This window comes from Zootermopsis nevadensis, unplaced genomic scaffold (genome assembly GCF_977971745.1).
Source record: "Zootermopsis nevadensis isolate Lab colony 2312 unplaced genomic scaffold, Znev_1.0 Znev_ptg000061l, whole genome shotgun sequence".
NCBI classification, from domain to species: Eukaryota; Metazoa; Arthropoda; class Insecta; order Blattodea; family Termopsidae; genus Zootermopsis; species Zootermopsis nevadensis.
In genome coordinates, this window is record NW_028259192.1 from 10,530,832 (window position 1) to 10,548,453 (window position 17,622).

Here is a 17,622-nt window from a genome sequence, read left to right on the forward strand (position 1 = left end):
AAGGAAAACCACTACGAAAAACCCGGTCTTCGAGATACGACTTGAAACCAGGACTTCAGAATACTAATGAGTGCTAACCACTCGGGCGCGGCGTTCGGTGATAACAATATGATGTATTTTGGGGGAATTGACCTTGAGTCGTGTACAAAAGTGGGATTTGGTGTCTGCTTGAACGAACTTAACAGCAATGTTTTGCTTTGTAACTTACCTTTACATATAAACGTGAAATACAGACTTTGCAGACTTTTGAAGATCTTCGACACTTCATCTGTTGAATCACACCTACACGTTTAATTCTACACGCATGCACGGCTAAAGACACTTGAGCTTCTAAAACATTATCTCTACACTGAACTGTACAGCAGTTTCTCTGCTAACGATACACCAACGACCACTTTCTTTGCAGAAACCGTTATTCGGCTTTTCGGCGGTAGATAGCAGCCCTCGCTCTGTGTGTGTGATGGCAGGAACGGAAGTAATTATTCTTTGTTCTGTTTCATTGTAGTTGTAGGTGCGTACCTGGCTTCTGAGAAGTGTTGGGGGCCCTAGCAGGTGGGTACTGGTTGAAGGCCATTGTCAGGGATGGCCACGGTGTCGTCAGTGAATGAAAATTGAACCACAAGGCTATAAATTGCAGCTGTTGGCAGTTGTGTGACTATAAACCATTAAAATTAAATTCTGCATGTCGTCGCATGAAAGTTCATGCTTTCTTTCCTTTGTTCGGTTCGTTCACCCTCCAGAAATGGAGAGGCGATGTACAGTCGCTGAAAGACGAATATTTCTGAAAACTACAGTTGAGCTCTCATGTACAATTTTTCATTTCGCAAGGTTAAGTGGGGATGATTATGACGATTTCAATTTTAGTATGTTAATAAAAATGTAATTAAACATGTTTACATGTGCTGATAATAATTAGATTTGTAGGCAGTTGTTTTTACTGTACAAAGTGTGATACGTGGAAAATCTCCAGCCTAATACTTGAATGAGTAAACAATTGAAAGGCCTTGTATTATAATTAGAATTAACACCTTCCAGGTTTTTAGAGTCAATAGTTTTTTTCTGCTAGACTTTGTAGTCGGGACGTTTTAGACATGCTTAGGCCTTCCTTTATAAAACATTCCTTTTACATTATTTAATCCTCGTATTAACGTAAATGATGGGTAACTCCCTCAACTATACAATTCATATCAGCCGTTTATGTCCTAAGATCCCTGTTTATTTCACTCTGCATCTTTGTTCAGCATTTTATATATACAGTAGATTCCTGTTAATTGGTCCATCGGTTGATCGGGGCAGCCGCTTATTTGGGACAAATCTTAAAGAACAAACTTTTTTAACTCTTTACGTGGAACTTCGCATAATTGGGCCAAAGTGTTAAGTCCCGATGTGTCCCAATTAACCGGAATCCACTGTGAATGTATACCTAAGCATGCTTAACAAATTTCCGTTGATTTTATTTTCACTCTGTGGTTTAATTAAGTTGTTAAAAGTTAATAAGCTGAAAATCTGTTTGCACTTCTCTGCTATATCTGTAAAAATACAGACGAAACAGTAGGGCAAAGTAAGTACTTTACAGCTCAAAATGTTGTTATGAGTTGTAATTCAGAATTTGTATTATTAAAAGCAGGTAATACCCACCAGGTCTAAGCTATTTCAACCGGAGGGGGGGGGGGGCAGAGAGGATTTGTTTTGTCGCTGGTGCCCTTCTCGGTAGCAACGCCGTTTGTGCGTGTGGAAACATACCAACGTATTGGAGGAACATAGCCTACTGTCTTTATATTCAGCCCTGAAGATGGGGGTAGTATATTACTCTGAAATGTTGGTATTTAACTACAAGTCCACACGGCGTTGCAACCGAGGAAAGAAAAATACAAAGACAGCCTCAAGATTCCTGTCTTCTGGGTTGTTGCACTGTGTAGTCTGGTCGATGTTTACCAACGTTTCAGAGATCATACTGCCTCCGTCATCAGGGCGATGAGTATGAAGATTTCTGTCTTCTGGGTTGTTGCGCTGTGTAGACTGGTCGATGTTAACCAACGTTTCAGAGGTCATACTGCCTCCATCATCAGGGCGGTGAGTATGAAGATTTCTGTCTTCTGGGTTGTTGCACTGTGTAGTCTGGTCGATGTTTACCAACGTTTCAGAGGTCATACGGCCTCCGTCATCAGGGCGATGAGGTTTTCACAGCGGTGAGTATGAAGATTTCTGTCTTCTGGGTTGTTGCGCTGTGTAGACTGGTCGATGTTAACCAACGTTTCAGAGGTCATACTGCCTCCATCATCAGGGCGGTGAGTATGAAGATTTCTGTCTTCTGGGTTGTTGCACTGTGTAGTCTGGTCGATGTTTACCAACGTTTCAGAGGTCATACTGCCTCCGTCATCAGGGTGATGAGTGGTACGTAAAGGTATGTAACATGACTGGGCTCGTCTGTAGTGTACAACAAATCGGGACTAATTCCCCAGACCCCAATTCATTATGACGATATTTGTTTAATTTTGTGGTTTCAGTAACTTTGGTTTCTTAGCAGTGAGTTCATTATTTGGTATGGTGTGAACAATAGTCTCTAAAGATCCCTAAATGTTTTTTTTAGTATAGCGGTAAGTTACCTGAAAGGAGTTTGTGACTGATTGTAACAATCAACAAGTACTAATAAGTACATTGTGTGTGCCATTTACTTTGGGGAGAGGTAATTCGACGATACAGTAAAAATAATAATAATAAATAAATTAAGGTCAGGGGGGCGAGCATGAAAGTTCAATGTGTCGACAGTAACTGAATGAGTGGGCAGAACACTCTTTAATAAATATATAGCTTCGCCACAGCACTATTAAACTTGCAGGATACCGGCTGTCATTAGGTTTTCCTTTTTTCACGTATTTCTTGCCCACCTAGAAATATTAGGGAAGGGCCCTGTGTAGACTGCTTCGCTCTGCCCCACCCCCACCCCCGCACTATCTGGGGACGTTCCTGCATGCCATTGTTTTTACGGAATGACAATTTTTATTAAATATTGTGATGATTCAATTTTGATAGTAAATACCACTTAAATTAATTATTAATATAATATTATATATTTCTTTAAATTAAATAAATTAGCATTTTATCTGAACTAGGCTTAACTTGTCACTGGGACTGTTAGTTCTTTAATGGGTATGAATAAAATATTTTTATAGTTTGGTCTATAATCGGAAAGTCATATGTCCTTGTACACTCAAATACATCGTTTATGTCATTTGAAATCATATACATCCCGGGCCATTTGACCAAACGTCATAGGGTAATCGTGGATATTAATTTCATTTAGTTCTGGCCACCAGTAAAAATTCCACCAACTGTCTAAGTAATGTCTGTGTCTAATTAAGAGGTGGATGGTGTGATAATTACGCCATTCCTTCCAGTTGTATTGTCGGTAGAGTTCCTGAGATAGATCATGCACTCCGAACAGTGTTCTAACGCTGTGGACTAGTTCTGGTTTATGCCACAGAATTTCAAGTGCCGGTTTCTGACCTGCGTTGAAGTACCAGAGATCAGGGTAGTATTCTCTGTACGTCTCCAGCCACAAACGGAGGAATCTTGCCTCCTTATGGGCAACTAAAACCTGAGTTCCTATGTAACCGTTCTCATCCAACCCAAGAGCCATTTCGTACTTCCGGAAACAGTCGAGGCTCCTCACCAAATAGGAATCGTTATCTAAGAATATTCCTCCGTAGTCCATCAAGATCTTTATTCGCGTAACGTCTCCAGCATGCCAGACATGATTGATCTTCTGTCCAAATATCTCATTTGGCATTTGAATTTTATGAACTTCTATAGTCAGGTTTGGAGTGTTCTTCAGCTTCTCCCAGTGCGGACCTCTGAAACTGTCAACGTCTGTATGAACTAGTATCTTCTCGGGATGCTGGTTCTTGAACGCTGCCAAAACACATACCGCAGCGACGTAAGATATACGACTTTCTCCGAAGAATAAGAAGTGGATGATGTTTGGAATAATGTATTCACCATTTTTGGATCCTGTTTCATTATTGAATCCAGTGAAAATGCTTTCTTTTACAATGTCAAACAGTTCTGGTCGATATGATAACCTCTGCAATGGCTGTGGTTCTTTTCTTGAGCACCAAAAGATGACGTACAGTAACAGGATTCCTAATGCAAGGAGAACACCAGCGCCTCCAACTCGTGTATACCGCTTCATCATCATCAACATCCTTTGCGGTCCCTGAAGGAGTAAACAATTACAGAGGATCAATATAATTTATCAAACTAAATAAAATAATTCATCTTCATAATTCCATTCTCCATTTTGGATAGTGAAATAGTAAGCATTCGAGCTAAATCGCTTTGGAAAAAATACGTTAAAAATCATTCAAGACCTACTAAAAATGTTGACAGTTTGCGATTCGAAAATGTCCCCTATTTTAAATATTTGCATGTTTCTAAGTGCACGTAGGAAGATATGAGAAAATTTGAATCAAGCTACTCTACAATACAATTTTGTTAAAAAAACTGGTACAGACCTCTAAGCCTGCTAACAGACAGGCTACTCATATGAGAAGTGTACTTGTTTTCAACTTAAATATAATTAATATTGAACACCTGTTAACTGAAAAGCGTGTTCGAGGTACTGTTTAATTTGGCTCATATCTACTTTTTATACAGATTCATTCTGATATATGTACCGCGTGTATATAAATTATCTGTACAACTTTACTCGTGAATAGAACTTTTATGCAGACATAGACTCACTAGCTTAGCGTCATCTGAGAGAAATTACGAAAGGTTGTTCTGAACATTACACGTATTCACCATGGGCACCATTTGTCACACGTGCAATGTCAAAACGATATTGAAGCTCCTTCCATGTACGCTGCAGCATGTTAACATCACCAGTTGCAATAGCAGCTGTAATTCTGTTGATCAGATCGTTGATGTCGGCCACCGACTTCGGTACACAACTCTGTTACGTATCCCAATAGGAAAAAATTGATAGGCAGTGTCGGACACTGCCGCAGTTATTTTCGTGAAAACGTCAATCGTGTATAGTATATTGAAATTAAACAAAATTTTTGTTTTGAATGGTTTAATTCATTTGCAACTTACATTTATTGAATACAGAGTAGTGGTATGAGAAGTAAGATACATATGGCTTTGAAATTATTTGAATACCTCTTGAAAATGTCAAATCTATACAAGTTTTCCCTTGCGTGGTTAGTTAATAATTAATAGTTTAACTTAGAAATATTGTAAATATAATCATTTTTATAAATGATTATTTCTTAATTGGTACACATCCATACTTGACCCAGGCTCGTCAGATGCCGCCTGAGTTGTCCGAGCGCGCTTACGTTGCCTATATTCGCAGCAGTACTGCGCGTTGGTTTTGGGTCCGGGTCCGGCGTTTTCGGTGTCATTCTCTTTGGAATTTTGTGCTCTACGCATTCGTGCCCGATTTTTGTAATTCTGGTTTTACTTTGCCCTCATATATCGCGACATTTTAAGAAAATCGGGAAATTTTCAAACTTTTTGAAATTCACAGCCTCGTATCTTTTTGAGTTTTTGAGATACACATTTGGAGGCCAGGATGAGTTGTAACATATACACTCCTCTTCAAAACAACACTTGGTTCACTCGGATCGGATAATTAGTCTCTGAGATATGATCCCGTTTATGGACACGTGTCGAATCCGGAAAGTCGAAAATCGTGGGTTCACTTTGCGCGTGCGCAGTTCGCGACGTCCGGCCGCCATGAATGTTGGAGTGGTACTGGCACAAACGTTCATCCTTCCTCTTTAAAACGAGACTAAGATGGCGGCGCTATGTCTATTTTTAGCTGAGTTATTGAAGTTTGAAATTACTTCGACAGAAACTGTCGCTCATTTTGGCGCGATTGCCTCCCCACACCCGGCATCGATTTTAAAAACGTTTTCACGTCAAAAAATCACAGTGTGTGATATCTGGTGATCTGGCCGGTCACGAAATGGGACCAGCACGGCGAACCCATATGGCAGGCTGCAGTTTTTAACTGTGGGTAGACAAAATTTTACAGCAAAACCAGGTAATTGCTGGATGTCACAAACACTTCGGCAAAAAAGGTCAGATCAAACGATCGTGCAACAGGCCAGAGCACACAGAAACTTTGGTTCTCTCTCTAATACAGCGTGAGGCTTTCTGATCCTCAGATGCGTACGTTCTGTTCGTTTGCCTTCCAAGAAACGTGTAATGTGGCCTAGTCAGAGAACATGATTTTCCTCAGGAATTCATTGTCTTCGTCCAGTTTCTCAAGGATGGTCACTGCAGATTCCATATGGACTAACCCTATCATCCTGTATAATAACTTGCAGCTTCTAAGCCTTAAGACAAACGTTTTCGTAACACCCGATCCACTGTCGAATGGGGCGGCATTTGCAACAAACGTGGCCCGAGGACAAAGATCCTGTGCGTCCTTTCGGCATTTTCACCAGACACACGTGGACGTCCTGTACCTTTCTTGTGTAAAACCACTTCCGGTCTACTTGAACTGCTTGTACAAGGCACGTATTGATGGTTTTGATGGTAGTGTCCTGTGATAAGTTGTTCCGAAACGTCGTATCCGATTTCATTTCGATAAACCACTCCACAAAGTCCCTTCTCCTGCAGGTTCATGGCGACTGTCATGATTCACAAAGAATGATGTGCAGTGGGTGTTACATCTATCATAACTCTGTGAAACTGAGAGTTTCTCTCGTATATGACGCTCAAACAGTGCGTCTATATCAATTCATAAAGCTTTCATTCACGAGTAAATTTGTAAAGATAATTTATATACACTATGCATATTTCAGAAAAATTGCATTCACTTTGTTTTATCCATTCATGTTTATTTACCCCTTGATTTAAACAATGTTGACCCTGCTGCTAAAAGAATTTGGCCATCCCTGATTTAAAGTCTACCGTGTACTAAAGAAAACATTATCAGATATCACTTACTCACCTTTTTGTTTCAATATACGATTCTGTGCCAACAAGAATTGCCTAATCATTCTATTTGCAATATGTGATGTGTTCGAAATAACCAGGTACAGCCGAGGGCCTTTATAACTATATGAATTAACAATAACTCTAAACTTGAGTACTCACATAATGTCTCACTTACTCATTATCTGCTTGGCATTTTCTCACAAAAGAATTATTGTCAAAGAAGAGACGTCACTGTCGTTTGTCACCATACACCGAACCAAACTCCCCTGTAGCCCCCGCGGTCCTACGCAGTTAACCAATGTCGTGCCAGTTCTCTGCTTCGGCGTACAAGCTCAGTTTGGGTTCAACAGCACGCATGAACTGAGATCGCATGTCATAACTGTTGAGTCCAAGTTGTTATCAGGAAGACGGTGAAGATAACAGTTATGAATTCGAACATTTTGATAATTTTATTTGTTGAGCGATGTAATCTCCTGTTCTTTGACTAAAGTTTTAATTGTGCTTCTCAAAGGTAGTGACACAATTCAAATTATATACTAATGTATATGTGGGCTTTCTGGTTAATAACCAAATAAAAATGTTGCGTAATTTGGTGTTCTTGCAGAAGGAATGTATTTTCGCTGATTTCAGTGAATAAATAGGAAACATGAGCCAGAAACACGCCTTCTGTAACTTTGTTGACTTGTACTACTTTGTCTCTAATAATCTAAATTGTTTTTGGTTATCGGGACACAAAACGGGAGAGTCGAATATCTGGACTTGGATTGGACGGAAAACTGCGCATGCGTGTAAGTATACTCGTAATACTCTGTTGTTGTTATCGGTTCGTTCAGTTCTTTATTGCTGTTCGGTACAATGTTAAAAATTTGGGATTTACCTAAGAGTGAGGAAGATTCTGGATTCTTATTTAGCTGAGTTCAAGTGGCGGCGTACAAATGATAACGGCGATATTTTTAAAACGATTCTAAAATCTATAAGCGAATTTTGGCCTCCGGAGACAGGTTGTAACAACAGTTAACATCTCATGCATATCCGAATAAAATATAATAATTTGTCATTTATTGAAATAAAATATAATAACTTTCAAGTATATGTCATTTATTCACACACATTAACGTAATCTAACCTAACCTATTTTTAAAGCGATGTGTCCCGATAACCCACAAGTACCATTGTTTTTTTACTATTTCGTTTCAGATTAAGGACTATTGTTACGAAGTGTGATAAAACATCACCGGACTGTCTAGTTTTGTGTTAAGCCTACAACTAATTCAGTGAACCCCATTTTGCTACTAATGCGTTTAATTTTTTTTTAAAAAATTATAAAATTGTCTAGAAAATGACAACCAACAACCTGAAGAGGGGAACACAGTCCAACTACCGAAACGTCGTGTATATCGCATGGCTAAGCGGAATACTGTAAAATATTTATGGAATATAAATAGAATCTATTTGAATTTCTGTTTGAAATAGATTTTGTGGGTTATGAAGTGATATGTTTTACAAGAGAGGTCATCTATTGACTAACATGCGATAACACTGAGCCATTGGAAATATCACATGTAATCAGTACAAATGGAAATGCTATTACGTTGTTCGAGGCGAACAGGTGGAAGCACCTATATAAAATAGTCTCCACGTGTTTAAACCACGTGGTCTTAAAAGTAATTTTGCATCTAAGATATGATAGTTTTATCGAAAGTATTTGTAAATAAATGCATATATTGTAGCCTGTTAGTTTGCAAACGAGCTGGGTCTCCAGTCAATTACCAGAATTGAATCCCAGTGCGGTAGATTACAGTCATTTAGTTAATTAACTTAGTAATTTATGAATTGTCGACAATAATAGGCGTGGTTTTAGTATTTCTGAACGTTAAATGAACAGTTAACAAAAGCAAGTGTGTGTGTAGCCGCATCAAACTTTGTCTCGGAATAGATATAAAATCAGAACGACTCCTGTGACAAGCCATCTTCTGAATTTCACATGATTTTTTTTATAAATGTTCACTTGAATTGTGTTTGAACTTAGCGAGAAGTGGCGTATTAAAATTCATAGTCTGTGACTGTTCCACAGTGATTCATAACTGCACCATTCCTTCATGCCATCATCGAGAAAACTTTGCCGGACTACTACCCCTGTAATTTTTCCCTTTAGTATCAACAGGCCATGCAATCCACCTACGTCGTCAGGTAATCACAAATGTAGTCCACCTATAAAAACTGATCGGTTACAAATGTCGCCAAGCACGATATAAATTCGGTTACACGTTCAATGCGCAAAGAAAACGTATGCATTGATAAAGCGTCGTAAAATAAGGAAATACGTTGTGAACGATGAGTTACGAAAATGTAGAATAGAAGCTTCATAATTTGATATTAGGGTACTACCCTCGTAGGATTTGAGGTTTTCACAGCGGTGAGTCTGAAGATGGCTGTCTTCTGGGTTGTTGCGCCGTATTGTCTGGTAGAAGTTACCGACGTTTTAGAGGTCCTTGCTGCCTCCATCATCAGGGCATGATGGAGGTAGGACGGACCTCTGAAACGTCGGTAAACGTCTATCAGGCTACACGGCGCAACAACCCAGGAGAAAGCCATCTTCAGAGTATACCTCCATTATCATGGAAACGCCTTGATGAACCGCCTCTGAAACGTCGTTAAACTTCTACCAGACTACACGACGTAACATCCCAGAAGACAGGCATCTTCATATTCGCCGCCACGACAACCTGAAATCTTCCCCCACTTTCGTCTCTTGATGTGTCTTGGTAAATCTATTATAATGGCTTTCAACAAACTTACCAGTGATTCCCGAAATATTTTGAGAAAATGTCAGTGTAATCCATTTTACTCCGCGTGTAATGTATTTTAGCCCCCCTTCCCCATGTCTGTGCTAACCAGATCTCAAAAAGTCAAATTTTTTGTTATAACTTTCAGAATTTAAGAGCTTTCTGCAACCATGACCTCCAGTGGTTCTCTGCGTTTAATGAAACTTCATCTCTACCTGCAACACAAATATCAGCGTCGTGTAATTCAGCTTAGATTCTACATATTCTACAACTTCCTATTTTATGCTGCCGTTCCCAGTTTTGTGCGTCAATCTTGACCAGTGGTATTCAACCATTTTTTGTTTGCGTACCCCCAGATATAATTTCTCTTCAACTTTGTACCCCCAAAGTTGTTGGTGTATAATTCAAGTTATACATAGTATATAATCTACATCTAAAATAAATTAAATAAATTACATTACTGATTATTCAGTGTTTATCATAAAATAATATTTTTTTTTAAATTTCACGTACCCCCTAAGATGTCTTTGCGTACCCCCGGGGGTACGCGTACCCCAGGTTGAATACCACTGATCTAGACAACGCAAGTGCTGAAAAACCCCGAGGCCTCAAACCGACTGACAAGCTCTAATGATTTGGCAATGGTCGCGTTCTACACACATGACCCTTTCGTATGAAACACGCAGTATCATATGTACCATGTCAAATATGTGAAGGACGTAATATGAAAGCCACCGTTTCAATAATATGGCGGTCTGGAAATAATGTATCAAAAAAAATTTACTTCTTGTGGTTGTTTTGCGTTGCCTTGAAAATGTTTTGTTAAACATTGGACAGTTTCCTGCATCTGTTTCCTTGATTATCATCTCGCACATTTGGATGATCTATTTCACAATTATTTTACTTTGAATCATGGGACTTACTGCAAATGATTTTTTTATTTATTTACAGTTTATGTAACGACGCTTTTTAGCATCCCAGACTTCGAATGAGAGAATAATAGTGAATTATGAATTGTAAAGGATGTGGAAGGAAGCGGTAGTGGCCTAATTTGAGATTCTATCCCGGAATTTACCACCAAAGTGACTGAGGAAAATAAAAAAAACCCAGTCAGGATAGCCGGTCTCCGAAACGAGATTTGAACCCGGGACCTCACGAATACGAAGCAAAATTGAAAAACATTCTTTCAGTTCTAGTAATAGGTCTGTCCATTTTGTTGAATCATGAGCTTTAAGTCCTATAATTCCTAAGGTTTTATAGGTCTGACAACTTTTAAAATTAATTCAGTCAGTAATAAAAGCATCTGTTACAGATGGGGCGTGGCTTGGTTGAAATTAGTCCTAATTGAGTAAGATGAAACACAGCTAACCTTGACCACAAACAATAAGTTAGAGGGAAGCAATTAATACGAAATTACTGCGCAGTTAACAGCATGAAGTAGTTAATTGAAGAATGTTAGCCAGATTTAATTGGTGTGGCTCCTCGATCAAGACTCACAGACAGAAAATAAAGTTGCTGTAACATTGAACAAAGAGAACAATAATTTTAATTCATTTGAATGTAACACATTGAATGTAATGTTAACGGTTTAACATTTTTAATATAAATGATTGCAATATGAAGTTGACGTTTACACTGTTTAAAATGTTATTCAAGTGTTTTAATGTGCGAAATGGAACAGAAATTTAGTTTATTCACGCAATAGTTAAACTGAACCTAACTACGAATCAAAACACGCAAACGTTAAGAAGACCGGTTTTGTCTGCCCTTTTATGAAATATTGGTTGAATACAATTGTTTTTGTTTTTGTTATTTTTGTGTGTATGGTGTATTTATCTCATCATAAATTGCGAACTTAAAATTATGTTTAACTTCGCTACTGAAATTGTGTCATGACTCTGTCACTAGACCCTCGTTTATAGGAAGTAGAGCTTGGAAGTAATGTAAGCAGCAGTTATTATTTTACATTTTACCCATCATTCACGCCTGTATTATAGCGATTAACTGATTCACAGGTTATGCATCGACGCTGTTCCAACTGTTGGGGCTATGTGGCTTCTAGAAAAGTGGAAGGTGACCATCAACAGATTTGAGAGGATAGAGGCTGAACTCTTTTCAAGGTAGGTCTGTTAATGTTGTATTCGCCTAAAAGACTGGGAAAGAGCTTGAAAATAATTAGGATAGCCAATAGCCCGGTCGAATTTCGAACCAGACACTTTACGCCCAGAACTTTTCCGTAAAATTTCCTGTTTGGTGCCAGTGTTCGAACCACGATCAGTTTTAAAGATATTTAACATCAATCCCTACTATTTATTTGCTGCAAAATTGCTCTGCTTACCTTCCAGATATGTATTTTCCACATCTTCGGCTCGGTAAAGTACACTGTATTGTTCTTAGTCCCAAACTACGGTATCGATGTTCTTGCACTGGGGAGTAGTTCATGGTTCGTTAGCAGGTGATGACACCATAGCAGCACAACAGCATTGAAAACCTTCGTTTCAAGGATCTTGCATTCATATTCCATTCACAACATATGCATGCGTCTTTTTCACTTTAAGCTTATTCTATGCGTAATATCAATGGATTGCATTACAAGGCGTAACTTCAACGATAGCCACTACGAGCGCAACTGTTGACGAGACAGTTAAAATGGCGACGCAAATCACTCCACAAAATCTGTTACCACTGTTCAATGGGAGTTTTCCGAGGAAGTGCCTTGAAAGTCCCCCACGTGCGAAGTAGTTTCTTAAAATGTGGAGAAAGTTAAGATGTCGATTAAAGTATTCAGAATATTAACACCGTGTGGATTTGTTAGTAGATACCAAAGCTTCGGACGAACATACCACTTCCATCCACAGGCCTGATTAAATATGTTTTATATTGCTATACTATTTGAAAAAAGTTATAATATCGCAGTACTTTTACTAATGCGATGTTAATTACATCCAATATCAAATATATTTTGTATAAATGTAGGCCTCCGTAATTCCTATACAATGGAGTACTCATTCAGAAAAAAACAACAACTAAGCACGCATGGAGTGTTTAAATTTTGAAGTTTTCTAAAACGAAGCACGTCGCAGAAGACGTTGCCGACAGCTGCTGGAAAGCGAACGTCTGGTCGAGTGGTTGATAAACCTGCTTTGTATTTTGGATATCGCGGGTTCAGTTCTCAGCCAAGAGGCTGATATTCTGGCTGAGTTTCATCGTAGTTTCTCCCCAGGCAACTCTTTAAAATAGCCCATTGCTGCTTTCTTTCACATCCTCTATATCTTATTAATCATAATCATCTTTTCACGTCACTTTGTCGTCTGTGATTTTTTAATTATTATTTGGGCGTATGCATTTATTTGGTTTTTCGTTTTTTTCTTTTCCTTTTGCATTTTGCTTGCGAGTAGGTATTTTAATAATTACATTATTCCGTAATTTCTTTGACTTATTGTTTCTTTGGTTCACGTACAGCTTTCCTTCATTTTAAGTACGAGGCGCGTCCCAAAAGTAAGTTTCCCACTCGTCCCACAGCTAGCAAACCTTATATTGCGCGAAGCGACTGTGCGTACGTGATAGAGCAATGACGTAGCATGGCGCATGCACTAACGGCACTTCCCGCGTTCTCACAGTAGCATCGTTGCAGCTGTTGAAGATAAAGATTCTTATTCCAGCTCCCGCCGACTGTGAAGTGCGGTCAGTGATAACGCTAGGCCGCACACGGCTCGACGGACAGCAAGTCTCCTGCAGGAGTTCAGCTGGGAGGTGTTTAATCATCCACCCTACAGCCCGGACCTCGCTCCCAGTGATTTCCATCTTTTCCTACACCTCAAGAAATTCCTGTCCGGTCAGCGTCAGCGTTTTGAGAATGACAGAGAGGCGGAGATGGTTGTCACACAGTGGTTCCAATCCCAGGCGGCAGACTTCTACGACACAGGTATTCAAAAGTTGGTTCCACGGTATGACCAATGTCTCAATTCCGGTGGCGAATATGTTGAAAAATAGCTGGACACTTGCTGTATGTGTTGCAATAAATATTTCTATGAAATTGTGTTTTGTTTCTGTAAACGGCCCCAGGGAAACTTACTTTTGGGACGCGCCTCGTAATTATCCGTGTGTACAATACGTGACATATATATTTCCTGTCACTTAGCTAAACAAATTCCCTTTCTACTCTCTGATTGCTTGGTTAATTGTTTTAATTTTTAAGCTTGCTTTTAAGTAACTTTATGGACCGGAGTACTTCTTGGGTTAAAGTATAGGTACTTAAGTTCTCAGCTTTTTGTGGAAACAAAAGCTTCATTTCCGTTTACAAATCACAGTCTTCATTTATTAATATTCCGAAAGTAGTAAATATTAAAAAGGTAATAATTTTGTAATTTTTCCAGTTATCTTATTACTTCCTTTCTGTTAAGACCACGTGTCCTCTATGTTTTGTCAAACACCCTCAACATATATGTTGTTCTCTCCGGTTGAGAAACATGTTTGACGCCCTTACAAAAGAACAGGTAAAATTATGGTCTCATATTTTTTTAATATTTGGGATTTTAGTTAGCAGAAGGCAAGGTCAACGATTCTGAACTGAATGGTAGCAAACATTTCCCGGAAACTTCGATGTGTTACTCCCGTCCCAAAAGTTTTATATCTGGCACATGTCCGAAGGATTTATTATCTGCCCTTATATAATCATATTGTATCGTAATTAATATTTAATCAAATTAATCTGATCTGTGGGGAAGAAAATAAACGATATTTAGGTTGTACACGCTTAAATTTATTATAGACTTTAATATGTTCTCTTGAAATTATGTTACACTGCTGTGCACGCTGGTAAAAATCCAATAATAATGTTTCGGTTTATCTGATGGATTACTACCACGATAGAAAGAGAAATTAAATTCCAAATTACGTGTGTTACGTAATCAGTGGCACGTGCGAGTGATAAGCCATTTCCACGTGTAGATTGAGATGTGTGTTGTGCTGTTTTATTCTTGCAGTTATTAATTTTTTTTACCTATACGCAGTATTGGGTTTGTTAACAAACGGGATGTACTGACTCTCTCTCTGAAGCAACAGAATATGGCTACTCTTATCACAATTATCTGGCTGGGCAGTCCATTCGGCTTATCAGTTCTACGTAACATAATTCTGTTGTATGGACGCCTCCCAACGCCTCTCCTTAATTCACTGGAAGGGCCAGTGAAGGTACCCACGTTTCCGAAGTCTCCCACGCTAGCATATATCATTGGGTTTAGGGCTGATCTGATGGTACAGGTATTATTAATGTACAAAATTTGGTGGCGTCTACCGTAGACCACATCACAATACGTGGCAGTGCAGACACCATCTGGTGATGATGCATTAAGATGTGTTTTGGTTTTCTTTGTGTTTATTTCCAGACAAATCTTACCATCTTGTAATTGACTTCATGTGTAATTATGCTTTTGCACCACAAATTAACTTCAGTAAAGACACGGATATTAAGTATTATTTTCTAGTTTCGATCCTACCGGATTTACTTGGTCTGTCCTAATGACATGTTCTGAACATAAGGCTGAAAAGCAACTAAGTATAATATTCTGTCTTTCACTTTATATTAATTAATACCTTTGGTCCTCAGTGACATTTGTTTATATGTAGGTTAATTTACTATAGAACTTTACGTACAGAACTTAAATTAATATTATCGATTTTCATTCAATTTAATTCGTCATAATATTCGTGTTATCTACGTGTCTACTTACATTTTCAGCGTACATCATGCACTTGAGAGAAAAATATTTTAAGAAAAATTATATGTGCCCTTATGATTTTCACTGTCACAATATTTACCTTCCTCTCACTGATGTCAGGAAAATCAGTAACAGAAAATTACTTATTAATTGTTGCGCCATCAAATACGTTGTCAAGTCTTCTACTATCTCAGTACCACCCAGCTGACGTCCGTCCTGCTCACTACACGATATGTAACTAAACAGCACTCTGACGCCATGGCCAGAAGAAGCGCATCTTTTTAATGCGATGATTAGGCCAAGTTTCCGGCCAGTTAGGTACCTGTTTCCACAGAGACATAGACTCATCCGATTGCAGCAATATAATAAACAATAATAAAGGCCATGTTTACTGGTTATTTCAGTTGTGTATGACACTTATGTTGTAAACATACATTTTAATGTTATAAAAACAAATTAATCTTGAACTGAATTATTAATTTCAAAGTGCTGTATTGAAAATAATTCAGAGTAGGTCAAAGGGTTTACAGTTGAATCATCTTTATTTAAGCAGATGTTCAAATTGTTGGCCACCAACTTCGAGGAACGTATTGACACGGAACACAACAGCTGCTTACACCTGCTACAGCGCTCAGTGATTTTATCGCACTCAGACCGTGTCTCGTTCTGCAAGATGTCACTGGACATTTCATGTTCGGTCGGTGTAAACGACAGACTACAGATGGCACCAGAGGAAAAGGTATAGAGGCGTAAGGTCCGGTGACGGCGGTGGCCGTTCCACGGGACCACAACGCTCAGTTCACTGGTTCGGAAACGTGACATCTAGGAAGTCAATGTCTTTTATTCATACTACAGCGCATTCGTATGGGGCGCGACTTTTGGCCCACTCTGTACAATGACAAAAACGTATCTGTATGTATAGAGTTTGAATTTGATTGATGATCTAAATAGAAGTGTAGATAATCCACCAGTGGCTGCCTTCCATACCCCTGCCCGATCAATTCCACTTATGGTCATAGAGTTTCTGGGAAATCTGATAAGTACTCTAACAGTTTGATATACGATATGTACTTTTAAAGTTAACCAAACTGCATTACTAAGTCACTAGTAAAAATTATAAATTATTTGAATGTGCAAAGAATGATCAATGATCTTTAATAATTCTGTTTACCAGTTCTCGTTCTCTGCTGTTGTGGGCTTTCAATTGGCGACTGTCGTTTCACCTGACAACTCTGATAAGGTAGAAAAGACGTTGAATTTTATCGTCAGTATCTTGACGTCTGCTTTCATGAGAAGAGATAACGATTAACATCTATGGCATTTACTTCCCAAACTTTTCGCAATGCAGTTCGTTTACTTAAATCTTAGTTCGGACTGTATCTGATTCCTCTCATTATATGGATGTTGTATCTGGTCATCATCACCATCAAACAGTGATCGACTTAGGTCATATTGACTCGTTCCGGCCTCGTAATGTAGTACCTGGTATTGGCAAATATATTTGCTCGGGGATCGGAGAAGGTAATTTTGAAATTACCACAGGCCAAGAGATGTAGAATGAAGAATGAAAACTATGGAGCCCCTCATAATGTAATTAAGTAGGCCTGCACATTATGGCACTAAACGTATTCAAATTGAAATAAGATGTCTGTCTTCTGGGTTGTAGCGCCGTATAGTCTGGTAGAAGCTTACGAATGTTTCAGAGGTCCTTGCTGCCTGCGTCAGCACTCATCGCCCTGATAATGGTTGCATCAAAGACTGCTGAAACGTCGGTAAACTTCCACTAGACTACAGCGCTACAACCCAGAAGACAGCCAGCCATATCTGAGAACCTAAAATCCTACATGTATTCAGTCTCTGTTCACAAGAATCTTGGTTATAAGTATTTTACAAAATAAATATTATATAGGATCGAAGAAAATTTTTTCTGTAAGTATTTTTACTGCAGAAGACACCACGTGCTTCGTCTAATTTAAAGTAATACGTGTTTCAGTACTTTTTGTGATATTGCTGACGAAAAATTTTTAGTCTAGGAAGTGGCATCTGAACTGTTTGAATGCGGATTGTAAGGGAGTTGCAAATAAATTTCTACATTTCGTTCATTTACTTGAATACGCATTACAACCGTAGATAAAAAAAGATTTAAGAGTGGCATTACGAGC

General features: G+C 38.7%; 3 protein-coding genes across 29 annotated transcripts in view; 1 reads left to right on the forward strand and 2 right to left on the reverse strand.

Annotated features, from left to right (window-relative positions):
* The window catches only part of LOC110838392 (uncharacterized), a 64,132-nt gene extending 61,211 nt beyond the window's left edge, over window positions 1-2,921 (reverse strand). For both annotated transcript variants that reach the window (XM_087340526.1, XM_022081607.2), the window contains exon 1: window positions 209-2,921. The gene's annotated coding sequence lies outside the window, so the exon portion shown is untranslated. The remainder of the gene's footprint in view (window positions 1-208) is intronic.
* LOC110838497 (uncharacterized) overlaps window positions 1-17,622 on the forward strand; it is a 55,592-nt gene that overhangs the window by 9,484 nt on the left and 28,486 nt on the right. For 11 of the 20 annotated variants that reach the window (XR_015532605.1, XR_015532606.1, XM_087340529.1 and 8 more), the window contains one exon: window positions 11,756-11,860. Coding sequence is in view for 12 of the 20 variants with exons in the window: in XM_087340529.1 (XP_087196655.1) it covers window positions 11,790-11,860 (71 nt within the window). In the remaining 8 variants the exon portion in view is untranslated. Of the gene's footprint in view, window positions 1-505; window positions 553-7,356; window positions 7,466-7,606; window positions 7,743-11,755; window positions 11,861-16,010; window positions 16,200-17,622 lie in introns of those variants that run through there. The other 9 variants (XR_015532603.1, XM_087340530.1, XR_015532608.1 and 6 more) reach the window with 8 other exon arrangements.
* On the reverse strand, window positions 3,201-15,717 carry LOC110838366 (uncharacterized). Of its 7 annotated transcripts, none has more exons than XM_087340524.1 (3): window positions 15,561-15,717; window positions 9,754-9,955; window positions 3,201-4,216 (listed from the first exon to the last, which is right to left on the reverse strand). In XM_087340524.1, the coding sequence occupies exon 3, from the start codon at window positions 4,202-4,204 to the stop codon at window positions 3,230-3,232; it is 975 nt and encodes a 324-aa protein (XP_087196650.1). In that variant the 5' UTR covers window positions 4,205-4,216; window positions 9,754-9,955; window positions 15,561-15,717; the 3' UTR covers window positions 3,201-3,229. The 7 variants fall into 7 exon arrangements, with proteins under 7 accessions (XP_087196650.1, XP_087196649.1, XP_021937215.1 ...); XM_087340523.1 differs by lacking the exon at window positions 15,561-15,717 and adding an exon at window positions 12,079-12,355; XM_022081523.2 differs by lacking the exon at window positions 9,754-9,955 and having other exon boundaries at window positions 15,561-15,716.